Raw genomic sequence first — 27,787 nt, 5'->3', positions numbered from 1 at the left:
CAATATGCATGGGAGGCATCATAAAGTTACCACCTCATCCCTTTAGAACCAAACGCATATTAATTACACAGACTCTGTGGTAATTAAACTCACTCAGTGCCTTTTGTGCATTACATTATCCTTAGAACCTGTGTAATTAATATGCATTTGGTTTTAAAGGGAATAGGTATTGACCATTTGAAGGGCAGTTATGAGGTTTTAGAAATGTTGAATAAATGCCGCATAAACACATGGTATTGGACGGGGGCGTGACTTCCGCTGATACGACCGGATGTGAGCGGCGGAAGCTCTGAGTTCATCCTGAGTCTCCGACAGTATCCTGATTAGCATCTACTACTACCGAGACCCAAAAAAATAAACAAATCTGGCGGCGAGATGAGTACTAAACAATCGGCTGCACACCGCCTTAAAGAGTATGCGAGGACGGAGAAAACTGATGGCGTGCGGAGCCCTCCGCAGACAGGGAGCGGCGGACCATCAGTGCTGGACGCCCAGAAAACCAGCACGCCTCAGTCCCAGGCTGAGAAGCCAGAGAAGCCAGAGAAAGCAGCTAAACTGACACTGGAGCAGATGAGCGGACAACTAATTGCGACCATCCAAGCAAGCAGCGCGGGACTGACAGGTAAAATGGATGAGATTAAAACGGACATTGGATTGATCAGGCAAGATATTCAAAGTATTAGATACAGGATGGCTGAGGTTGAAAATAGGATATCTCAACTGGAAGATACAGTAATTCATATACCCAAAAAGATAGCAACAGTAGAAAAGCAGATTGGCACATGGCAGCAGAAAACAGACGATTTTGAGAATTGGATGCGCCGCAATAATATTAGAATAATAGGTCTTCCGGAAAAAGTGGAGGGGTTTAAGGGACTTTATTGAAAAATGGTTGATAAATACATTCCCAGATATAGAGGTATCAAAGGCATTTGCGGTGAAACGGGCGCATAGGGTCCCTGCAGTGGTACCAAGGCCTGGGCTTCCCCCCAGACCACTGCTGGTGCGACTCTTGAATTGCAGAGACAGAGATACAATTCTGCGGAATGCAAGACAAAAAAGAGAGATTCATTATGAGAACAGCAGAGTGTCAATATTCCCAGACTTTTCTCTAGAGTTACAAAAGCAGCGGGCAACCTTTTATGAGGTTAAAAAGAAATTGAGAGAAGCAGGAATAGAGTATTCCATGGCATATCCAGCCCGGTTGAGAGTGGACAAAGGAGGAAGGACTTTGTTTTTCAATACGCCAGAGCAAGTTAAAGAGTGGATTCTTGTATCTAAATAACAAGAAATGGAAAATCGTGAGATAATTTAAAGAAAAAGATGCTGTCGGGATAAAAATATTGGAAAGAAGAGAGGGGGAGAACTATGTTTGGTTGATAGCGGGAGGGGGGTGGGGTAGGGAGAGGAAAAATGATGGGGTTTGTTTTTTTTTCGTCCCCTTTTTTTTTTTTTCTCTCCCTCCTCCCCCTTGTGGCCCCTGCCGGAGGTTTGAAGCAGGGGACATGGGAGAGATGCGGGAGAATGTATTGAACCCCTCTTATCACAGAGTGGGAGTGTGGAGTGTTGGTGTGCCCCTGAAGGGGACGGATAAGGGTGATGTTTTGATTTTAATATTTGAGTGGCAAAAGTGCGTTGCTGGTGTTTTTTTTTTTTTTTTTTTGGAACACGATTCACAAACACTTGAGGGGAATATTAGAGGTGTTATATTATATTTATATTATATGTATATATATATATATTATGTTATATTAAACCAAGGAATTAATAATTAAGTGAACACAATAGACGGGATAGAAGTAAGGAGGTGGGAGGGGTGGGAGTAACAAAGGGTGTTATTAAAGAAGAATAGGGATAAAAGGGATAGGGGAACTCAATGGGGAGAACGATATTTAGTTACACATATATTCACATAAATAAATTTAAACACGGAAACACAGAAGTGGGGGGGGGGTATGGGGGTTAAAATTGGGTGAGGCGAGGGGGGATCGAAATATGTTATAGGGTTTTTTGTTTTTTTTTTCCCTCTCTCTCTCTCCTTTTCCCTCCCCCTCCCGCCTTCCCTAGTGATAGGGAGGGGTATATTAATAAGTGCACCCCTCTTTTCTTTTTTTATGGAGGGGGGGCTAAGGAGTAGACAGGCTGAAACAAGATGAATTACCTATATAAAAGCAGATGCAATATGTTGGTAATGCCCTAAAATTAAGGATGTGTTGCATGTATGAATGGATGAATGGAGGGAAAATGAAAATATGGTTACTAAGGGAAAAGAGGAGAAGTAGAGGTCAGGCTTCCTGGTAAAAGAATGATTAAGAATGGGTAGAAATGACTAGTAATTGTACTTTTTTTTCTTGGAATGTGAGGGGTATGGGTACCTGAGTAAAACGAGCACAGGTATTTACAGAAGTTGGGAAAACTCAGGCCAAAATAATCTGTATTCAAGAAACACATATGGTTAACGAGAGACTTGATTACTAGAAAAAAAACATTGATACCTATGGTCTTACCACTCATGTCATACAACTTTTTCACGAGGGGTCTCTCTAATGGTGCATCGATCGGTGGCGTGGGAGTGCATCAGGGTAAGGGGGGACCCAGATGGGTGTTATGTTTTTGTCTTTGCCCTGGTGCACTCACTGCCAGTTGTTATTATGGGGATATATAATCCACCTGCAGCCACATTGGGAGTACTGAAGGAAGCAATGTTATTTATGTCAGAATATCCAGAGGCATATGTTATATGTATGGGAGATTTTAATATGTGGCTGGACCCAAAGATGGATAGATTTGGAAAAAAAAGCCTTGGGAGAGGTGAAGGGTCTAAAACGTTGGAAAACTTCTTGAAGGAGGTAGGATGGTTTGATCTATGGAGGATTAGAAACCCAGGAGTCAGAGTCTACTTGTGGCATGCACCAGGTAGAGGGAGCATGTCTAGGATAGACCTGGCACTGGGGAATGAGAAAATACTCCCAATGGTGCACTCGATTACATATATGCTTAAAGGGGTGTCTGACCATTCTGGGCTGATCTACGAGTTGAAGATAGGCCCTAGAGGAAGGCGGCCGGGATACAGAATACAGCCCTATTGGCTAGCCCAGATTGGGTCAAATGATCGTATACCGGAGCAAATGGAAATGTTTCTAGAGGCCCATGGGGACAGCATAATGGAGGGGGTAACATGGGATACCTTTAAAGCATATTTAAGAGTGATAGTAAGATCTACAATATCATATATTAAACGCGCTAATAGACAAGAGGAAGAGGAAATGGAAGATGTATGTAAGAAGGCTGAAGCAGAGTTTATTAAGAACCCCTCAATTATGAACCAGATAAAATGGGTAGGAGCGGTGCGTCAATACAAGAATCAATTAATAGTCAAAAATAAATGCAAGAGGCTCCAGTCAAAGCAAAAAAACTTTGAGCAAGGATACTACGCCAATAAAATAGTAAACTACCTGATAAAACAACAAGCATCTACACTGGTTATAACAGAGGTGAGGGATGAGAAGGGGGAGATGGTTAATACAGTGGAGGACATTGGGAGAACTTTCTATAGATACTATGAGAAAATGTATACATCAACACTGACATGCACAGGAGAGGAGATAGAGAAATACGTAGAGGATTTGGAGTTCCTGAGACTAACAGAAGAGCAAAAAGGGGAACTGGAGAAAGATATTGAAGTAGAGGAGGTAAAGGAAGCTATTAAGTCTATGGGAAAGGGCAAATGACCGGGACCTGAGGGTATCCCATTGGAAATGTACCAGCGGTATGTGGAAATTATTGCCCCGATACTGACTAAGATGTATAGGGGGGCATTTGATCGGGGGGAGATGCCTTCATCCATGTATGAGGCAACAGTAATACTGATACCAAAACCAGAAAAAGATAGAAAAGATTGTGCGTCCTATAGACCAATATCTTTGTTAAATATTGATTATAAAGTATTGGCAAAGATATTGGCTCAGAGGCTTAATGGGGTAATTCTATCCATTGTATCAGAAGATCAAACTGGATTTATGCCGGGGAAGTCCACTACAAATAATATTAGAAGAACTCAGCTTATGGTCCAGCTGAGGGAGTACTTCCTAGAGTCGAGTGCCTTGGCATCGTTGGATACGGCCAAGGCATTCGACTCCATAGAATGGGGGTTCCTGCAGGCAGTGTTGAAAAAAAGTGGGTTTGGGAAAGGATTTAGAAAATGGGTGAGAATACTGTATAAACAACCATGCTCTAACCTCTTGATGAACGGAATTTTGTCTCCCACAGTGAAATTGCAAAAGGCAACAAGACAGGGGTGCCCGCTGTCCCCCCAATTGTTCTCATTGGCAATAGAAGCACTAGCTAATAGATTTAGACAATCCAAAATATATAAAGGGATTAGGGTTGGGGGATAGGATTGAACACATAGGACTATATGCAGATGACATCATATTATACATGGAGGATGTACACATTTCACTAGGGGAGGCAATGAAAATAATAGAAACATATGGGATACTATCAGGACTTAAAATAAACTGGCAGAAATCCGCATTAATGTTATTAGTGCCAGGAAAGGAGAGGAACCCTCAGACCCCATTAAAAATAGTGGAAACTTTTAAATATGTAGGAATAAATATCACATTGGAACCATAGGAAGCTCTTGAGGCAAATATAGACCCCTTGGTAGAATATGTAAAGAATAAAGTGGGAGTATGCAAAAAAAATTCCGTTATCAATGGCAGGGAGAATACAGTTGATCAAATCTATTATACTACCGAAGTGTCTCTATGTGATGGCGCATTCGGAGGTAAAGATACCAAAATATATATTTAAAAAATTAAACTCCCAGCTAACTAGGTACATCTGGGCAAATGGGCGATGTAAATTAAAGCTTTCTACGTTACAAAGACCTAATACTGCAGCAGGGTTGGCAATACCAGATTTATATTTATATTATCTGGCGGGGCAATTAAAACATTTAAGAACCTGGGTAGTTCAGGAACAAGAAACGAGGGTGGAGAAATATTTGCTAAATAAGATGCAGGTAGGAGATCTACTAGTAGGATTAGAAACAGCAGAATTAAGAAAGATCGGGGTAAAAATCCCCCTTTTAAAGTTGGCCAGGTCAGTCTGGAAGGAGGTAAAAAAACTGACGGGGTTTAAGGATATCCCACCAGAAACAGCATTATGGAATAATCCAACGTTCGAAAAATTAGAAATATTTGAAGATAGTAATTATTGGAAACAGAAAAAAGTAAAAACAATTGGCCAGATGTATAATAACAATGTAATATTGACATATGAGAACCCGTGTAAACAATATAACCTCCAGAGGAAACAATTTTATAAGTACCTACAGCTAAGACATTTACTACAGGAACAGTTTGGAAGAAAAGAACTAAAAATCTCTAGATATCCCCTTATAGGCATATTAAAATCTCAAGGACCAAAGGGACTGATATCTAAGTTGTATTCACACCTATTACAGAGTAAAATAAGTGGAGACCCGGTGGGCGTGAGGGATAGATGGCAGGGGGCCATCCCGGGAATGAGTGATCAGGACTGGGATGAAATCTGCTCCTCGCATTTGAAAGTATCGCAGGCAATGAATAACAGGATAATTAAATTAAATATAATACATCAGACATACTTGGCACCAAACAGACTGTATAGGATGGGGAGGATGCAGGCGCCAGATTGTACAAGATGTGGGGAAGGAGCAGCGGATTTCATCCATGTTATGTGGCAGTGTGGATGTATAGGGAGGTATTGGCAACAGGTGGTCAAGAAATTAGGAAAAGTCATAAATAAATCTATTACGGCCACTGTGGAACTATGTGTGCTGGGGGTGTGGATATATCAGGATATTTTTGCAAGAAGTATTATTCCTGACTCGAAAACAAATAGTGGAAAAATGGATCCAGCCAAATCCACCTACAATAAATCAATGGGTGAGAGCAGTAAACCAAGTGGTACCACACGAGAAAATAATGTATGAACAAAGAGGAAATATACAGAAATATGATAAGATTTGGGCAAAGTGGAATAAATCACACTTGACGACAGATACAGGAAGACCAGAAAATATAGTATAAAACGAGTAAAAGGGGAAAGAATCAGTGACCATAAGATGGATGAGAGGGTAGAATGAGTTGTAAGAGTCAATGGGTATGAAAATAGATATATATGTTAAAATTTGTGGAAGAAAAGATAGAGAAATGATAATGTAAATTGTGTTAAACAATTTGGAAGTAAAAATTTTGTAATAAAGAGTTAAAAAAAACAAAAAAAAAACATGGTATTGACACACATGGGAATGAGCCCTTAAAACTCCCTCCCCTCCTAACACCTATGCGGACTAATCCTGGGGACTCCAGCAGCAAGCTCTCCCAGCTATAGCTATTTTTATGAATTTTGGGGTTTTTCCACTCATTCTGGGTTTTTTCCACTCCTCTTGCTGTATTTTCTCTAATATCATTTAAAATGGAAAATGAGTGAGATCTGCTCTTAATGGTTACAGGTGTGCAGGCATGCCGACTCACGCAGAGACTTTGCTGTTGGTGTCCCTGACACTGGAAGATCTACTGAAAGATAACTTTTACTAATTTTTATTGAAATATGCCAAACAAATTTAGAAATTAAGACTTACCGATGCACCAAGGGGGGGACTGCCATTTTCCATCTTTACATAGACCTTTTTCTGAACCATACAACTGATATCCAGGATCACACTTCATCTCTATCTCATCTCCATTAAAATATTCAGCCTTTGGATTTATCACTTGAGCATTTGAGGGTGAGGGTATAGGAGGACATTTTGACTCTGCAAGAAAGATTTACGTAGGACATAACAAAGGTCATTAAAATAAAACTATCCTAATGTAAAATATATAATTGTTGCTGTATATAACATCACATTTATCTGAATGTACATTTGGGTTTACCACTTACTAGACAAAAAAACAGACCTGAAGCCAATATAGCCCACATTGTATCTACAGTAGAGAGGCCATACATAACATGCATTATGCTGTGTAATTAAATGTACAGTTAGTATTATTTCGAAAACATTTGAAAAACAGTACATGGGGGGGGGCATGCGCGGTGCGAATCAGGAAGGAAGCAAGAGGCTGAGAGCTCTGTGAGCAGCGGAGACGAACAGCACTTCCCCAGGGCTAAAAACACAATTTGTACCCCCAATTTTTCCCTGCACCCCTGGCGGAACACTCAGCGCATGCCGGGACCCAAAAATCGCCACAGTAAACCGGCCCAAAAGTCCCCAATGTCATACTTACTGAGAGTAAGGGAACACAGCATGATGACCCAAGATGAAGCAGACTCAGGCACTTCCACAGGCTGCAGCCTCCTCACCAGCACACTCCCTGGGGGAATGTGAATATTCTCTGCAACTCACTAAGGCAGACTTAGATGAGAGTCTCACCCTGATGTATAACAAAATAGTTCAAAAGTTTCAATCAGAGCTGCACAAATCCACTAACACCTTATCCCTGGAGATTTCAGCCCTGGGCAGCAGAACTGACTTATTAGAAACGAAACATGATGAGCTTACCCTGGTCTGTTCAGATCTCAGAAAGGAGCAAGATTCCCTTTCAGAGACGGTCCTGCAACTCCAAGCCCACATTGAGGACCTGGACAACAGGAACAGACGAAACAATCTTCGGGTATGGGGTGTCCCCGAGTCTGTGACTGACCTGCTGCCCACTATCCAGAAGCTGTTTCAGTTGCTCCTACCTGAATGCCCGCTCTCAGCATTCTCCTGTGACAAGTTCCACAGAGCCCTGCATCCACCCCCCCTTCTGAGAAGCCCCACAGGGACATAGTGCTATGTCTCAAGGACTTCCTAATCAAAAGAGGATATCCTTCGGGGCTCGAGAAACACCCCTAACTTGCATTTGGTGGGCATTCCAATTCAAATATACCAGGATATCTCCCCTACCACCCTGGACATACGCAGGAAGATGAAAGAAGTCACGTCAGTCCTCCAGTCTGCTAGCATCCAATATTGTTGGGGATTCCCATTTAAACTTCAAGTCCCCACAATGGCAGGACCTACAATGTCACCACACTCACTGAGGGCAAGGAACTATTGGTGAAACTCGGCCTCCTGGACGCAGAGGCCTTACCCAGGATGCCGTCCACTCCTCGCCATTCAGCCATTTGGGCCACCCCACCTCCCAGAAGAGATCGCTGGAATTAACTTTGTGACTAACTCTGTTTTTGCTTATTTCTCTCCCTCTATTTGATTTATGTTTACTCAAGGTTCAGTTTAAAGGAGAACTCCCGCCATGCTTCACAGCTATCTCTCCAGGCTCCGAGCTGATTTCCTGGTTGCGTCCGCTTGTTTGTCCCCCTGCTTTACTCCCGTTGGGGCTCGTCGGCCCCCCATCTGCTCGGTGATGTCCGGGTTGGTTGGACCCCATAGGTTCTTGTGCAGAATGACATAAGGTATGTGCTGATTTCATTGACCCACGGATTTAGAATACCGGACCCCTTGGTCCACACTGACATTGATCTTTGGGTCAGCTGGAGGTCTTCCCCCCTAACTCCCCAAGACTATGCATTGCCATTTTTGGCCCAGTTTCAAAGTTGCTGATTTTTCCACTTATAAATCATTGGGTGCTGACATCCTCCTTCTGCAGGAGACGCATTTCTCCACCAGTAACCACCCATCCTATATACACAAATCGTTCAAACAATGTTACTTTTCTACCTTCGAGTCCAGGTCTAGGGGGGCGGTGATCCTCATTAAAAATTCTGTGATGTTTCAGGCTCAGCGGATCTACAAAGACCCGCAGAGTTGTTTAGTTAAAGGATCTATACAGGATAAACTGATAACTTTGGCCTCAGTATACTCTCCTAATGCATCTCAAGCCACTTTTTTAAAGAATTTTTTTCAGGTCCTAGATAAGTTTCACTAGCCCCATGTACTTATCGGGGGGGACTTCAACTTAGTTGCCCACTTTGTAATGGATAGAACTAGCATGGGTTCCTCCTCTAATGCCTTCCCCAAATCCCTTCAGCACTTCCTAAAGTCCTATCAACTGATAGATGCCTGGAGGGCTCACAATGTAGGCTCTCGGGAATAAACTTTTTACTCTTACCCTCATGACAGCTACTCTCGCCTGGACTATATTTTCTGCACTCCCTCCCTACTCGCAAACTCTACCTCAGCGACCCACATGTTTGTCCGTGGTCAGACCACCACATGGTCTCCTGCCATCTTTCTTGCATAGGTCTCCCATATACAACCAGAACCTAGCTACTCAATGACGCGCTACTTACAGACCCCATAATACTGACCCAACTATCTGAACGCCTGGAGGACTATTTTAGACACAATGACAGACTAAATATCCCCCACGTTCCTTTGAGCAGCCCATAAGGCTGTAATGAGGGGTCACTTGATTGAAATCTCAACCACAAGAAAACGCCAAAAACAACTAGAATCTCAAAGACTCTCCGCTGACCTCGAGAAACTTTACCACAAACACAGTCAGGCCCCATCGCATGACTTACTACTCCAAATTAACGAAAAAAGAAGAACCCTAGACACCTTACTCTTAGAACACACAGAACAGTCCCTTAGATGGGCTAAGGCTCGTTTCCTTCTTCACAGCAATTCGGCGTCCACTATGTTCGCATGGAAACTAAAACAGACTACACAGCCGACTCACCTCTATAAATTGAAAGACCACAATGGTAATCTCACCACCCATCACAAAGACGTCTTAAACATCATCTCCTCCTACCAAAAACTATTCTCTGACCCTGGTTCCCCACTCCCTCCATCCCCTCCAACTTGGTTGGATGCCCTTACACTTCCCCAGCTCACACAGGAGCAGTCACAAATCCTCAACGCCCCTTGCACATTAGAAGAAATAGCTTCTATCATTTCCTCTCTCAAACCCTCTAAAACTCCAGGCCCAGATGGATTCTCTGCCACTTACTACAAAAAATTTGCTGATGCCTTAATCCCTAAATTGACCAAACTCTATAATTTTATCCTGAAAGGAAAACACTTCCCAGAGGAAATGCTACTGGCCAACATCTCCCTTATACCTAAACCAGGAAAAGACCACACCCTACCCCAAAATTTCCGTTCCATCTCTGTCTCTAATAATGACCTAAAGATCTTTGGACGACTACTAGCAGATCGCCTAGCCTCGGTCATTACCACACTGATATCACCCGATCAAACGGGCTTTATACCATCAAGACAAATCACAGATAACATCTGCTTTGCAACAAACATTCTACAAGATGCTGACACTCACTCCAAGAAGGTATTACTCCTGAGCCTGGATATAAACAAGGCCTTTGACAGTGTCCTCTGGCCCTATTTAGACTCAGTTCTTTCCAAATTCAGATTTAGCGGCAAATTTATACACGGATTTAAGGCCCTGTACCACCAACCCTGTACACGCATCAAACTCCCAGGGTGCAACTCTGACTATTTTACCCTAAAATGCGGAACCAGACAGGGATGCTCCCTCTCCCCCCTTTTATTTGCCCTTGCTATGGAACCCCTGGCCTGGTCCATCTCTAACTACCCCAACATAAAGGGATATAAAAAAGGTGATCGGGAATTTAAAATTAGCTTATATGCGGATGATGTCCTCTTATTTATCTCCGACCCACTCATCTCCCTTCCTAACCTTATGTCCTCCCTTAACTCCTTTAATCATCTTACAGGGCTTGGAGTGAACCCATCTAAATGCACAGCATTGCCTATCCATCTCCCCCATCCTTTACTGACCACCCTTAAAGACAACTATAAATTCTCCTGAAACCATAGCTCATTACAATATCTAGGAATAAAATTGTCTCCCTCCCTTAAACAAATGTACTCATTAAACTATCCACAAGCCTTCTCTAATGTTAAACACCTTCTTAACCAACGGTCTTCGTACCATATTTCATTCCTAGGCCGCATCCAAGCAGTCAAAATGTCTATCCTCCCAAAGCTCCTGTTCCTCTTTAGATCTCTACCCCTGTATGTATTCTGCTCCACATTACAATTAATTCAGTCAGATCTGCTCAGATATGGCCAAATAGGAAGCCCCGATTGAGCCACCCAATGATGTATAGGGCTCGGGTGAGGGGTGGCTTGGGATGCCCGGATCTATGGAAGTACTTCCTGGCATCCCGCTTTGTTCAGCTGGCGCAATGGCACGCTTCACCCGCATCTATACCTTGGCTGCAATTTGAGCAGGTCTCAGTGGCTCCATATTACCTCCCAGGTCTTCTTTGGTCAGGCTCAATATCTCCCACGGACGTTGCCCCATTGAACGGCATTGTGGGCCAGTCTCTCTACCTCTGGTCTCTCTACTGGAAAAAATTCAGATTAAAATCTGACACTCCACTCCTATCCTCCTTCATGGGAGAACCCTCATTCCCCCCAGCTTTTAAAACAGGGGAATCATTTCACAATTGGAACGAACATGGATTGGTAAACTTAGAATCTCTGCTACAAGGTGCATCCTTCTGTTCATTCGCACATTTGCAGCAAACTTATGCACTTGACAGATTACACTTTTACCAATACCTACAGATAAGGCACTTTTATTCAACTGCAATAAAGGGAGGAGTGGATTTGTCTAAAACGCCATTTGAGTACTTATGTGGTGAGACTTCCAGGGATAGAGGGACTATCTCAACTTTATACAGATATCTCAATGACTATAATATCTCTTCAAAATCCGCTGCAATGGTTGGCTGGGAGACTTAGACCGCTCAAGAATTCCCAGAGGAAGACTGGCAAGATATGATTGAAAATATGCACAAATGCACACGCTCTACATCCATTAGGGAAACGGTTCTCAAACTACATACCCGTTGGTATTACACTCCGGATCGCTTACACAGTATGTACCCACTGGTCCCTGACACATGCTTTAGAGGATGTCAGGACAGGGGCACACTCCTACACACATTTTGGAGTTGTAAGGTATTAGAACCTATACGGTGAGGCAGTGCGCATGCGCGAGAGCTCCGTGATGGCCGCTTAAGCCCGGAGCTCCGCACCACCCCGGACCGACGAGCGGCATAACCCTAGCCACAGCCAGCGGAGGACCCACCCGAGCACTCCCCCCGCTTGGGGAACAGCAGGGGCACATGGTGAGATGTCCGGCGCACAGGCACGCCGAGATTTAGGCCCACAATTTGCAGCGGTGGCGGCGGAGGGGTGTACCAAGATGGCCGCCGGCAATGATTCAGCTAGGCCTCACTCAGCCACACAGCACAAGGGACCGGAGCAAAGACCCATACTCACCCCCCCCGACTCTGACCTATGCCCAGGCAGCTCAGGGAGGCCCCAGCACGCTCCAGACTGGTCATCAGGCCCTGCAGCAGCATCAAACACCACAGGGGACTTACAGAGAGGCACACAGCAGTGAGCAGAGGGAAGATGGTGCTTCTTCCACAGACATACCTCCTCAACTCCCCTCATCTGCAGGCACCCCACCTGGATACTCATTTCAGGACATCTCTGCTATCCAAGAAGATCTCTTTTCTAAGTTTTCTGCTCTCTTAGAAAAGGGCCTGGCTAATACAGCCTCCCAGATCACTAATGCAATTAAAACAGACCTATCTAACCTGGGCTCTAGGATTGAGGCTATGGAAGACAAAATTGACCACACGGTTGCCAGAACCAACCAGAACGCCGCACATCTCCAGACAGTCCAAGAACAACTGGACACAGCCCTATTAAGAATCAACGAACTCGAGAACAGGTCCAGGAGGTACAATTTCCGAATAAGAGGCCTCCCTGAGTCATTTACGGATATCCCCCTCACGGTGCAGGACTTTATCTCAGATCTCCCGCCACACAGGCTAGAGCTGGATAGGGCTCACAGGGCCCTAGGACCCCCGAGGAAAGATGGCTCCCCAAGGGATGTAATAGTAAAACTGCATTTTTATGCGGTCAAAGAGGAGGTAATGAGACAATCTCGTTTGAAACCCAAGCTCCAACATCAGGGTCACCAAATCCAGGTTTTTGCAGACCTGGCTCAGTCCACCATACAAAGGAGACGTACCCTCAAACCCCTCCTTTCGGTCTTGATGGAACGAGACATCAAATACCGTTGGACATTTCCCTTTGCCGTGAAGTTTTCATTACAAGGCAAGACCTATGCTTTCTCCAACCTCCCGGAAGGTGAGAGACTGCTCCTCTCCCTCAAACTAATCTCCCAGGAAGCCCCCATGGAACTTTCCTCTTCTTCTTCGGGCTCATCCAAACGCCCCCCTCCAGGCAGCCCAGTCTCCCCTCTCTGGATCAAGGGCCCTTCTAAGAGGAGTAAGGACGGAAGACCTCCATAACGAAGCTTGAAGGTCCCCTTTTTACACACCCAGACCTTCCACGGTCATTTCTGTTCAGGACTGATCCCCTCCACTGATTGAGCTAATGCTCACCCATCTAATCTCACGGCCCAATCGGGGCCTTGGACACAGGACACTTTATTACCACTAAAGCCTTGACACTGCCTGCCTTCGAGGATCACCGAAGTGAATCGTCTACGGAGAACTATTCCCGAATTCCTTTTATCTTTTATAAGCGGATGTAAGGTTTCTTCTCAAATCCGCACTGAGATTTAGAACACTGACACTTCGGTTCTTCATAGCTCTCAGTAACCATTCCCGCCCCATATCCAGGTTCATGGTCGTAGTTAACCTAGTGCTAGTGGCCATTCATTTTTATATTTATTTTTATTGTTTTGATAGGTCCTTTTTATTTCCTTCTATATTTTTCTTGAATGTAATTATTGTTCTAAGGTTGCAGTATAATTTTGCAGTTAATGAGATGAAGATCTTAGACTACGTTATGCACAATTTTTGTCACAGTTTCTCAGATGTAAGGGTCCGGGGTGGTACCCTTGCGCCTCCTCTCACTTTGAGGGAACCTAATGCGCTCCCGCGGAGTGAGACTTCTCTCGCCCACTTTGGACGAGAGAAGATTTAAAATGGAGACTAAGCGGTCGGATACACCGCTGTCCTCCACGGGGCCTGATAGAGGGCCCTTGACATTACTGTTGTCGTTTATTTTGCTTACTTGTCTCTCTATTTTCCCTCTACTCTTTCATCACTATTTTCTCTCCTAGCTGGCCGTCTGGGGCTGCCCCGGAATCTCCCGCACACAGTTATAGGACAGATCCGCATCCCTTCACCCTCTTTATGATTACATATCAACACAAGGTAAGTGGCTGTTGGGCCAGTGATCACTTCCCCCTCTGTTTCCATGGCTGATCTATTGTCTAAGGGACTAGATCTCAAGGTGGCTTCTCATAACGCTCAAGGGCTTAACTCTCCTAGGAAAAGAAGAGTAGCTTTTGACCATTACAAATCCCTCAAATTAGATGTAGTGCTCCTGCAGGAGACACACTTCCCGATTCGGTACAGTCCCAAGTTCCTACACTCTTACTACCCATCATTTTTTCTGGCCAACGCTCCAAACAAAACCAAAGGTGTGGCAGTACTTTTTTCTAAGAACAGTAAATTTACCCATATTTCTGATCTTAAAGACCCTGAGGGAAGGTTCATTCTTGTAAAAGGCACCCTGGAGGGAGTACTATACTCCATAATCTCTTATTATGCCCCTAATAAGGGTCAAGCAACCTTCTTCCAGAACCTCTTTGCAACTTTAAACCCCCTCCTGGAGGGCAAGGTCATATGGGGAGGGGACTCAAATGTAGCGTTTGACCAGAGCCTAGACAAAAATGATCCTCTCAAAGGCAGACTAACACGCCCCACAAAATTAAGCACCAGAATAGCTAAAATGATTCACTCCCAAGGTTTAGTAGATATTTGGCGGGAGCTGAATCCCACAGTTAGGGACTTTACACACTTCTCCTCTCCCCACCAGACCTACGCAAGGATTGACCACATACTCACTCCGACTAGCCTCATCCCCCTGCCCTCTAAAGCTAAAATTCTAGACATAGTCTGGTCTGACCACTCACTGGTCCTCCTGACTTTGAAAAATGTTCTGTCGCGGAGCGGGGGCTCTTATTGGAGACTGAATGAGTCTCTCCTGGGGGATCCGGTCCACGCCAAATTAATTGCTGATGCTATCAAAGAATACTTCGGTATAAATGATGTAGGAAACATCTCCCCTGAAACCCTTTGGGCAGCCCACAAGGCCTCGGTCCGTGGCGAGCTCATCAGACTAGCCACTCAAGTTAAAAAGGAAAGGCTGATAGACATTCATAGACTAGAGCAAAAATGTATTACTTCAAAAATCAAACACAAAAAAAACCCGTCTAGGGAACTTAATGAACAATTAAATGCGATCAGATTGGAACTCAACCTAGCTTTAACGGCAAAAGCCGAAAAACACATTAGATGGAGCGGAGCAAAATTTTACTGTCATAGGGACAGTGTCGGGACGATGTTAGCCACGAAGCTCTCCCCTAAGTTCCACTCTCACACTTTCCCCAAATTGCGCATAGCGGGCCAACCTCCTACAGCCAACCCATTTAAAATCATGAAAGCCTTTCACGAATTTTACTCTGAATTATACAATACCACACAAAAACCGAGAGACATCTCGATCGCTTCCTTTCTCTCGAGTCTTCACCTACCCTCTCTATCCAAGGACCATAGAGACCTTATGGAAGAACCCTTTACCTCAGATGAGATAAGGGAAGTTATTAAAAACTTTAAGACAGGCTCGGCCCCGGGGCTGGATGGTTTGTCAGTTCCCTACTATAAGAAGTTCGGGGATATACTGGCCCCCCATATGGCAAAATTTTTCAACTCTAAGAAATCAGGCTCTCCCATGGACCCCCATCTGAACATAGCATTCATAGCAGTTATTCCCAAACCCAATAAGAACCACGAAGAAGTAGAGAACTATAGGCCCATTTCCCTAATCAATAATGATCTCAAGATTCTCACTAAAATCTTAGCCAACCGTCTCGCCTCCTTTATCAAGCAGTACGTCCACAAAGATCAGGTAGGATTTATCCCGGGGAGGCAGGGCCCAGATCAAATTAGGAGAGCGGTGGACATTGTCTCCATTCTCCAATCTAATTGGGAGGGGGGCCCTAAACAGGCAGGAATGCTGTTGTCCTTAGATCTGCATAAGGCCTTCGACTCAATTGGGCGATCTCCCCTTCCTTACGCTGCTTAGATTTTATTTTAATTGTGATCACTTTTATCCATTTTTTGTATGGTATTTTTAGAAATAAAAATCCCTGGTTTACCTGCACTATGCAGAAGCTTTTTATTTTTTATTTGCATATTATCCCGATGCAAGAAACTGCCTTCCAGTAGCCCTACTTCCATCACGGGGTCTGGATCAAATCTGTCCCCGGCTTCTCCTTGGAACACATCCTTGAGGTCTATTGGCTGATATCCAGTTGGCGGCCCTTCCTGATGTTTCTTCACCCCACCAGAGAAGTCAAGAAGGGAGACAGAGGTTCCACCGTTCCGGATATCGTTTTCCAGCCTAGGTTTGGCTCCATGCACCATTGACTCCATGTCATATGACAGTGGAGTCCACGTCATCTGGTAAGAGTACCCATCTTATCTTACTTCCTGATGTTTTCATTCTGATGCCCCATATCGAGATGTTGGTTTACAGCTACGGAAGTTCTGTACCCCGTTGTTGACTCAGTCACAGATCCACACCGTGCACCATTGACTTTATTTTCTAGTTTCACATCATTTTTTGGTCCATACCAGTTCCTCTTAATAATTTGAGTTTGGAATCATCCATTTACCATATGTGGACACTTTATACTGTGTTTGTTCATTTCATTTCACTTATGGTTTTTGCACATATGCTTTACTGTTCAGTACAGCATCTCTTACTTAATTGTTTCACTACACCCTAACTTCCTATTACTTTTTTAGCGCTGCATTTTTTTCCCATTTACCAGTTATTGTTTGTCACAATGTATGCAGCTGCTGGCTCACATATATTTTATTTTTGCTATTAGAGCGCAGTGTTTTCTTATTCTCTTCGACTCAATCGAATGGCCTTACCTTTTTTCTCTCCTGGAGAGCTGGGGTTTCGGGGCTGGCTTTATAGGGACTTTGCGATCCCTCTATTCCAACCCGGCAGCAGTTATCCGATTACAGGGCCAATATTCTAAACCCCTGCAAATAGCGAGAGGGACGAGACAGGGGTGCCCTCTCTCCCCTCTGATTTTCACCATGGCCATAGAAACACTTGCAATAGCGATTAGATCAAACCCAAATATTCACGGCGTATCCTGTGGGGAACAAGTTCACAAGTGTGGGCTCTTCGCTGATGATATGCTCCTTTTTATAACGTCTCCCACCACATCACTCCCTAATTTATGCAAACTACTGAAAGAATTCTCTAGTATCTCCGGCCTTAAGGTCAACTATTCTAAATCATCGGCTTTAAATATCTCCCTTCAGACAGAAACAGTATCCGCACTTCAAAGCTCCTTCGACTTTAAATGGAATGACCAATGGATAGACTACTTAGGAATTAAACTTACAGCTAAAACGGAACAATTATATCCCATTAACTTCCCTCCAATGTACCGAAAGTTAGCGTCTGATCTGGGAACATGGTCCAAGGGAGAGATTTCTTGGTTGGGCAGAGTTCATGCAGTAAAGATGACACTTTTGCCCAGACTCCTATACCTATTCAGGGCCATTCCGATAAACATTAACAAGGAACACTTATCCAATTTCCAAAAAAAGATCACCAAATTTATCTGGGGGGGGAGAGGACATAGATTTCAACAAAGAACCCTATTCCTCCCTAGAGATCAGGGGGGCATGGGGGCTCCTCAGCTCTTCTGGTACTTCCAAGCTGCTAGGCTAGCCCAACTCTCCACCGTATACACTAAGGCTGAGAAGCCAGATTGGATTCAGATAGAGAGATGGGCAGCCCCCTCATACACCCTGGACTTTCTCCTCTGGACCCCCCCCAAAAAGAGACCCCCAATACTCTCCCCATCTCTATCTCAATCGTTTCACTTATGGGATAACCTGAGAAAAAATCCGGCCCTAATCTCGAGATGTCTACCACTAGCGCACATCTTCAATAATCCTGATTTTGCCCCTGGGTTGGATATTAAAGCTTTTCGTTGGTGGCTGGACAAGGGACTGTACTGAATCGGACATTTTTTCACGAATGAGGGACCAATTTCCTTGGAACTAGGTGCAAGGCTTCTTGAAATTCCGAACTCTGAGCGTTTTAGATTCCACCAAATAAGACATTTCCTCTGCCAACTCTGGAGAGGAGGTACTCCCTCACATAACGCCTTCACGCCATATGAATTATGGTGTGGTCGCTCTTTGGAACAGAGGGGGGGGATCTCCGTTATCTACCAGTCACTATCCCTCCACACCCAAAAGACTCCATATATGTTTGAATGGGAAAGGGAACTTGGCATTGAATGGGAAATCTCTAAATGGAGAAGCTCCTTTGACAGAGCCTTTAAAGGCATCAAAAATATTTCCTTAATTGAAGGAAGTATTAAGGTTATGACAAGATGGTATTTTACTCCTGCCAGGCTTTCCAGAATGTTCCCAACAGCTGACCCCAAATGTTTTCGTGGGTGTCGGCTATTGGGCACAATGGCTCATGTCTGGTGGGAATGCCCTAGACTGAGACCCTTCTGGGGTAAAATATTCTCCCTGATCCGGAAAATAACGCAGATTCAAATCCCGAAATCCCCGGCCATTGCTCTTCTCAATGATTACTTGCCCAAGACTCCAAAGCCTTCACGCAAACTTATACACTTCATCCTCCTAGGTGCAAAACTCACCATTGCAAAGGCTTGGAAACAGCCCAAAGTCTCGGTGAAAGCAGCAATTCGTAAAATTTCCTGGATTATGGCCCAGGAGAAATTAGCAAGCATTCTAGACGACAAAAAAACGCAATTTGAAGCTATTTGGGAGCCTTGGACACAGTTCGTTGGCATCTCTCTCATACCCGGAGTCCAACCCCAAAACTAAAAGTGGACAATTTGCGGGGTGGGGGCCCCTCCAGATGGCCGGCTAACCTTCCTTTCTTTCTTTCCTTCCTTCTCTAATTCTCTCCTACTCTCCCAGTTCTAGTGTTTTTGTTTGTGTTCACCCACTGGGGGAGACTAGGACAGATCCTTCTGTAATTGATGCAGTGTGTCTCTTGCACAGAGATTCTTAGTATTGGGACAGTTACCTGAATTTCGTTTCTTGTTCCACACAGAATGTTTATATCCCCCAGTAATTATTATGAAACGATTTTTTGGACCCTAGGGCCTAAAGACAATCATAGGGGAAGGGAGGCGCAGAGGCTCCTACTGTGCACAGCATGATCCCTTTTGGGGTGCCGGTGGGATCCCCTAGGGCCTCTCCAAGAAACGGTCAATGACCTTAGTGATCCTTCTTTATATTTGTTCCAGTATTATTTCAATAGGTATTGGTCCTCTCGGCAATACCTAGACAGTTTTTTTTTTAATTTTTTTTTTTTGTTCAAATCTTCTCACTGCTAGTTTATGTCCCCCTCAGGGGTTTGATGTTTCAATACTGATGTAACTTGATCTTTTGATACAGATTTTGTATTCTATTCTATTTTTTGTTTTCTCGAAAAACCAATAAAAGATTTTGAAAGAGAACCTATACGGCATAATACCGCCACTCTAGTCACTCAGTTGACTGGAGCGTCGGTTACTCTGACTTACCAGATGTGCATATTATACGCAGAACTCCCGGGAGTTCTCCCTCCACAACAGATTAGTCCACACACTCTTTAGTGCCACCCAGTGGGTGGTTGCACTGGACTGGAAGTGCCCCCCTGTGTCATGGTCACAGGTACTTCTCCGCATGGAGTCCATTAGATTGATGGAAAGGATTCACCATATTCTCCTGTACTCCATGCACATTTTAGACCGTAAATGGAGCATATGGACGGCTCACCTACTCAGCACAGTTTCTTTGAATCCCTCGGTCCCTGTGGTTGCTGCCCGGTTGGACTAAGTGGCTGGACATGACTCATATTATGGGAAAACATGATACCCATATTGAGGGGTGCATAATACTGCTGCAGTTTGTAATCTGGTCGAATGATACTACAATCCATATGTCTGTAAGGTCTAAACATCAAGTTTTCTAGTTTTTTTTCTAAATCATTTTTTTTTTTCATTAATCTGTTCATGGGCCACCTGAGAGATGTACTTTTTGGAGGATTAATCCTAGTTTGTGATTGTAACTAATGTCTTCTCAGTGCCTGTACGTGATCTGCCTCCCGCGGGCGTTCGGACCCCCCGGTGCCCGAGGCGGTCAGCTTGTGTCTGGGAGAGATGAGAGGTGAGGGGGAGACCATCCATTCGTGGCCCCCCTCTCACGATCGCTCCCAGCCAATCAGATTCTTCCTCTGCTGCTGTATGCTAAACAGCAGCAAAGGAAATGATGTCATCTCTCCTCGGCTCGGTATTTTCCGTTCCGGCGCCGAGGAGAGAAGACTTCAATGTGAGTGCACAACACATACACACTCAGTAGAACATGCCAGGCACACAATACACCCCCGATCTCCCCCGATCACCCACCAATCACCCCCCCCCCCCGTCACACTGACACCAAGCAGTTTTTTTTTTTCTTCTGATTACTGCATTGGTGTCAGTTTGCGACAGTTAGTGTGGTAGGGCAGTTAGTGTTAGCACCCTTTAGGTCTAGGGTACCCCCCTAACCCCACCAATAAAGTTTTAACCCCTTGATCACCCCCCGTCGCCAGTGTCACTAAGCGATCATTTTTCTGATCGCTGTATTAGTGTCACTGGTGACGCTGGTTAGAGAGGTAAATATTTAAGTTTGCCGCCGTCAGCGTTTTATAGCGACAGGGACCCCCATATACTATCTAATAAATGTTTTAACCCCTTGATTGCCCCCTAGTTAACCCTTTCACCAGTGATCATGGGACGTTGCACGTCTATAAACTATTTCTGGATATGTGCTGACATATTTCTTTAGAATAGGGTCCTCTATTAGAAAGTGCCAGTGTTTTTTTAGAATGTTATTGATGTCCTGATGATGGGAAGAAAATTTGGTGATCATTTTGACAGTAGTTTTCTGTGATCGGGTTTTTATTGTATATAATAGTTCGTTCCGTGATTTACCCTTGGCCTTATTGAAGGCCTTGCGTAGGAGGGATCGACTGTAACCTCTAGCTAATAACCCAGATCTAAGCAAGTTCGCCTGGTGTTGGAAATCTGTCATTTGCATGCAGTTTTAGCGAAGGCGAAGATATTGTGCATACGGTATGCCCAGCAGTTTAGGGTTCCCAAAAACGCAGTGTTAGCGGGATCAGCCCAGATACCCGCTAGCACCTGGGTTTTGCCCCTCCGCCTGGCCCAGCCCAGCCCACCCAAGTGCAGTATCGATCGATCACTGTCACTTACAAAACACTAAACGCATAACTGCAGCGTTCGCAGAGTCAGGCCTGATCCCTGCGATCGCTAACAGTTTTTTTGGTAGCGTTTTGGTGAACTGGCAAGCACCGGTGGCCTAGTACACCCCGGTCGTAGTCAAACCAGCACTGCAGTAACACTTGGTGACGTGGCGAGTCCCTAAAGTGCAGTTCAAGCTGGTGAGGTGGCAAGCACAAGTAGTGTCCCGCTGCCACCAAGAAGAAGACAAACACAGGTCCATCGTGCCCATAATGCCCTTCCTGCTGCATTCGCCAATCCTAATAATTGGGAACCCACCACTTCTGCAGCACCCGTACTTCCCCCATTCACATCCCCAACCAAATGCAGTCGGCTGCATGAGAGGCATTTTCTTTATGTCCTCCCGAGTACCCCTACCCAACGAACCCCCCCAAAAAAGATGTCGTGTCTGCAGCAAACGCCAATATAGGCGTGACACCCGCTATTATTGTCCCTCCTGTCCTGACAATCCTGGTCTTTGCATTGATGAATGTTTTGAACGCTACCATGCACTAGTTGAGTATTAGCATAGGGTAAAGCATTGCACAAACTAGGCACACTTTCACAGGGTCTCCCAAGATGCCATCGCATTTTGAGAGACCCGAATCTGGAACCGGTTACAGTTACAAAAGTTACAGTTACAAAAAAAAAAAATAAAATAAAAAAAATAGTTGTTGTTTCATTGTTCTCTCTCTCTCTCTCTCTATTGTTCTGCTCTTTTTTACTGTATTCTATTCTGCAATGTTTTATTGTTATTATGTTTTATCATGTTTACTTCTCAGGTATGCAATTTTTTATACTTTACCGTTTACTGTGTTTTATTGTTAACCATTTTTTTGTCTTCAGGTACGCAATTCACGACTTTGAGTGGTTATACCAGAATGATGCCTGCAGGTTTAGGTATCATCTTGGTATCATTCTTTTCAGCCAACGGTCGGCTTTCATGTAAAAGCAATCCTAGCGGCTAATTAGCCTCTAGACTGCTTTTACAAGCAGTGGGAGGGAATGCCTCCCCCACCGTCTTCCGTGTTTTTCTCTGGCTCTCCTGTCTCAACAGGGAACCTGAGAATGCAGCCGGTGATTCAACCAGCTGACCATAGAGCTGATCAGAGACCAGAGTGGCTCCAAACATCTTTATGGCCTAAGAAACCGGAAGCTACAAGCATTTCATGACTTAGATTTTGCCGGATGGGAATTGGGAAATTGGGAAATTGGGAAAGCATTTTATCACACCGATCTTGGTGTGGTCAGATTCTTTGAGGGCAGAGGAGAGACCTATCACTACCTATCACTACCTATCGCTATCATAGGGGATATTTACATTCCCTGGGATAACAATAAAAATGATTTAAAAAAAAAATGAAAGGAACAGTTTAAAAATAAGATAAAAAAAAGCAAAAAAATAATAAAGGAAAAAAAAAAAAAAAAAAAAAAAAAAAAAGCACCCCTGTCCCCCCCTGCTCTCGCGCTAAGGCGAACGCAAGCATCGTTCTGGCGTCAAATGTAAACAGCAATTGCACCATGCATGTGAGGTATCACCGCGAAGGTCAGATCGAGGGTAGTAATTTTAGCCGTAGACCTCCTCTGTAAATCTAAAGTGGTAACCTGTAAAGGCTTTTAAAGGCTTTTAAAAATGTATTTATTTTGTTGCCACTGCACGTTTGTGTGCAATTTTAAAGCATGTCATGTTTGGTATCCATGTACTCGGCCTAAGATCATCTTTTTTATTTCATCAAACATTTGGGCAATATAGTGTAATGTGTGACATAAGCTTCTAAATGTTGTGCATAAAATGCCAGGACAGTTCAAAACCCCCCCAAATGACCCCATTTTGGAAAGTAGACACCCCAAGCTATTTGCTGAGAGGCATATCGAGTCCATGGAATATTTTATATTGTGACACAAGTTGCGGGAAAAAGACACATTTTTTTTTTTTTTATATTGCTCAAACATGCCATGGGAATATGTGAAATTACACCCCAAAATACATTCTGTTGCTTCTCCTGAGTACGGGGATACCACATGTGTGAGACTTTTTGGGAGCCTAGCCGCGCATGGGACCCCGAAAACCAAGCACCGCCTTCAGGCTATCTAATGGCCCGTACACAAGATCCGAATATCGTACGAAAACGGTCGTTTGAGGAAGGATCGTACGATATTCAGATCGTGTGTACACTACTTTCGACAGCCGATCACGACCGTTCATCCGATATTATTCGATCGGACATACCCGAAAATTTTCCTCGTACGATTCCAGATCGTACGATTTTCGTTAAGTCAGTATAGTTGTCATCAGAAAATACAATACAAATACATTACAACACATGACATCACTTCCGATTTTTTTTTGTCTGTCGTACGAAAATTTTCGGGACTTTATTTAGCTATTCAATTTCTACTTGCGACTATTAAGCAAGAACGGTCGTACGATCGGTCGTACGATATTCAGATCGTGTGTACGGGCCATAAGGGCGTAAATTTTTGATTTCACTCTTCACTGCCTATCACAGTTTCGGAGGCCATGGAATGCCCAGGTGGCACAACCCCCCCCCCAAATGACCCTATTTAGGAAAGTAGACACCCCAAGCTATTTGCTGAGAGGTATAGTGAGTATTTTGCAGACCTCACTTTTTGTCACAAAGTTTTGAAAAAAGTAAAAAAAAAAGTTTTTTCTTGTCTTTCTTCATTTTCAAAAACAAATGAGAGCTGCAAAATACTCACCATGCCTCTCAGCAAATAGCTTGGGGTGTCTACTTTCCAAAATGGGGTCATATGGGGGGGGTTGTGCCACCTGGGCATTCCATGGCCTCCGAAACTGTGATAGGCAGTGAAGAGAAAATTTACACCCTTAGAAATCCTGAAGGCAGTGATTGGTTTTCGGGGCCCCGTACGCTGTTAGGCTCCCAAAAAGTCCCACACATGTGGTATCCCCATACTCAGGAGAAGCAGCTAAATGTATTTTGGGGTGCAATTCCACATATGCCCATGGCCTGTGTGAGCAATATATCATTTAGTGACAACTTTGTGCAAAAAAAAAAAAGTGTCACATTCCCGCAACTTGTGTCAAAATATAAAATATTCCATGGACTCAACATGCCTCTCAGCAAATAGCTTGGGGTGTCTACTTTTCAAAATGGGGTCATTTGGGGGGTTTTGTGCCATCTGGGCATTTTATGGCCTTCAAAACTGTGATAGGTAGTGAGGAGTGAAATCAAAAATTTACGCCCTTCGAAATCCTGAAGGCGGTGATTGGTTTTTGGGGCCCCGTACGCGGCTAGGCTCCCAAAAAGTCCCACACATGTGGTATCTCCGTACTCAGGAAAAGCAGCTGAATGTATTTTGTGGTGAAATTCCACATATGCCCATGGCCTGTGTGGGCAATATATCATTTAGTGACAACTTTTTGTAATTTTTTTTTTTTTGTCATTATTCAATCACTTGGGACAAAAAAATTAATATTCAATGGGCTCAACATGCCTCTTAGCAATTTCCTTGGGGTGTCTACTTTCCAAAATTGGGTCATTTAGGGGGGGGTTGTACTGCCCTGCCATTTTAGCACCTCAAGAAATGACATAGGCAGTCATAAACTAAAAGCTGTGTAAATTACAGAAAATGTACCCTAGTTTGTAGACGCTATAACTTTTGCGCAAACCAATAAATATACGCTTATTGACATTTTTTTTACCAAAGACATGTGGCCGAATACATTTTGGCCTAAATGTATGACTAAAATTGAGTTTATTGGATTTTTTTATAACAAAACGTAGAAAATGTCATTTTTTTCAAAATTTTCGGTCTTTTTCCGTTTATAGCGCAAAAAATAAAAACCGCAGAGGTGATCAAATAACATCAAAAGAAAGCTCTATTTGTGGGAAGAAAAGGACGCAAATTTCGTTTGGGTACAGCATTGCATGACCGCGCAATTAGCAGTTAAAGCAACGCAGTGCCAAATTGTAAAAAGTGCTCTGGTCAGGAAGGGGGTAAACCCTTCCGGGGCTGAAGTGGTTAATAAAAACGTTTGTAAACGAAAAAACAGTACCTGCTTATGTCATTGGGGGAGCAAGTTGTATTACTGCCTAAAGAGAACTTGCACACCTTTATCCACATCTAACATTACAACAGTAAATACATATTAACACAAAATATTCACACAAGATAAAGCCCAGTTTTTTTAATAAAAATACCAAACATGTTATACTTACCTGCTCCATGCAATGGTCTTGCACAGAGCAGCCCCGATCCTCCTCTTCTTGGGCCTCTTGCTGGCGCTCCTGTCCCCTCCCTCCTGCCAAGTGCCCCCAGAGAAAACAGATTGCTGTGGGGGCAACCGAGCAGGCTCGCTCCAGAGCTGTTGCTCTGCATGTCCATTCACACACAGATCTGAGGCACAGTTCCACTCCCTCTCTCTTCTCATTGGCTCACTGGCTGTGATTGAAAGCAGCGGGAGCCAATAGCTACTGCTACTGTCTCAGCCAATGAGGAGGGAGAGTCCCCCAAGAGCCGAGGCTCTAGTGCACATCGCTGGATCATGATGGGTCTCAGGAAAGTATTGGGGGGGGCTGCATGAAGGAAAAAACCTTGAGCCTTTAGCTCTTTTTAGTGTGATACTTTTATCTTCTTAGATGGGCCATTGTGAAATATACAGTCTAGCTTGTGCCTGATAAAGAAGTCAATAGCTTGATTATCATATGATGAATAAAATATTAATAAGTCAAAATAAAACAAACTTTTACCGGTTAATTCGTTAAAAAAAAAACATAGGATTACATTTTAATTCTAGTCTATTAAAGAAAACATGTAATGGGGAAATGATGGGGCTCACATTGCTGCTCTGTTTCCAAAATGGTAATTGCCTGGTGGTTTCTTCAATAGGCTTGAGTCTTTAACCTGGGAACAAGTACGCAGATGGGAAAGCCAGAAAGGAGTCAGAACTCCTCATTTGCAAAAATGGAAGTCAGCCGCACATGTAAAAACTATCTTTATTGTAGATGATTGATTAAAACACACAACCACAAGCTACAGCAGAGAAATACAGAAGATACAGCTAGCGTGTTTCACACTTAATCACAAATGACTAAACGGACTCATCACCTAAGTATATAGTGCAATAACACCCTCCCATACCTTCAATGGTATGATGAAACATACAGCAGCTAATAATTACTGTATCTGCTGTGTGCTGCCTGCACGAAAGAAAGAGGAAAAACTCACACAAAATCAAAAAAACATGAATGCAACATAAAATCATATAATGAATACATATTAATGTATATAAACGCATAGCTTATTGGACAACTCTGCACAAAAAGGCCACTCACTGTTCATTTATAGAAACAGGACTTACTCATTCATAAATCCAAGTAAAAGGAAAAAAGGACCCTGTAATGATATCATGCGTAAGTTGAGTGCTAGAGAAAATATGAACTGTAGGTTTGGTTCTGCTTATACTAAGCTACTTTAAAAATGGGACCTGGAGAAATGCATGTATGTGGAAAGTAACATCTAAATTAGCAGAATATAAGGAACTAATTAAAATGTTTGACAAAAAAGAAGCCAAAGCAATGTATATCTGGCCAGAGGACAGTAATGAGGAGAATCCTTCCCTTTTTATAGCTGTCAGGCTCTTGTCAGACAAATTCCTTGGTTTACCACTTCAGCCCGGAAGGATTTACCCCCTTCCTGACCAGAGCACTTTTTGCGATTTGGCACTGCGTCGCTTTAACTGACAATTGCGCGGTCGTGCGATATGGCTCCCAAACAAAATTGACGTTCTTTTTTTCCCACAAATAGAGCTTTCTTTTGGTGGTATTTGATCACCTCTGTGGTTTTTATTTTTTGCTATATAAACAAAAAAATTGCAACAATTTTGAAAAAAACGCATTATTTTTTACTTTTTGCTATAATAAATATCCCCAAAAATATATAAAAAAACGTTTTTCCTCAATTTAGGCCGATAATTATTCTTCTACATATTTTTGGTAAAAAAAAATCACAATAAGCGTTTATTGATTGGTTTGCGCAAAAGTTATAGGGTCTACAAAATAGGGAATATTTTTATGGCATTTTTATAATTTTTTTTTTAACTAGTAATGGCGGCGATTTTTATCTTGACTGCAACATTATGGCGGACACAAAATAAGGTAGTACTTAGTATTACCAGAGAGGCAGACTTTTTAGGCTAAGAAACAGTGGAGAAGATATAGCAGTATAAAAAATATAAATTTATTGAAAAATACAAATATCTAAAAAACAATGACAATTGTAACATATAGCATCTATGATTATTGTGCAGTGAGCCCTTGTATGTCTACGCGTTTCACCGTTAGGCTTCCTCAGGACACGGCCAAGGTTCACAGATGAGACAGAGAAGGGAATATGTCTCTCTATCTAAAATG

General features: G+C 43.4%; 1 protein-coding gene across 5 annotated transcripts in view; it reads right to left on the bottom strand.

Moving 5' to 3' along the window:
* LOC141103386 (coagulation factor XIII B chain-like) overlaps nucleotides 1–27,787 on the bottom strand; it is a 1,015,098-nt gene that overhangs the window by 321,689 nt on the left and 665,622 nt on the right. For all 5 annotated transcript variants that reach the window (XM_073592904.1, XM_073592906.1, XM_073592905.1 and 2 more), the window contains one exon: nucleotides 6,635–6,808. In XM_073592904.1, the coding sequence (XP_073449005.1) occupies nucleotides 6,635–6,808 (174 nt within the window). The remainder of the gene's footprint in view (nucleotides 1–6,634; nucleotides 6,809–27,787) is intronic.

The sequence above is a fragment of the Aquarana catesbeiana genome, linkage group LG07, assembly GCF_042186555.1.
Source record: "Aquarana catesbeiana isolate 2022-GZ linkage group LG07, ASM4218655v1, whole genome shotgun sequence".
NCBI lineage: Eukaryota > Metazoa > Chordata > Amphibia > Anura > Ranidae > Aquarana > Aquarana catesbeiana.
This window is presented reverse-complemented; position numbering and strand designations above follow the sequence as displayed.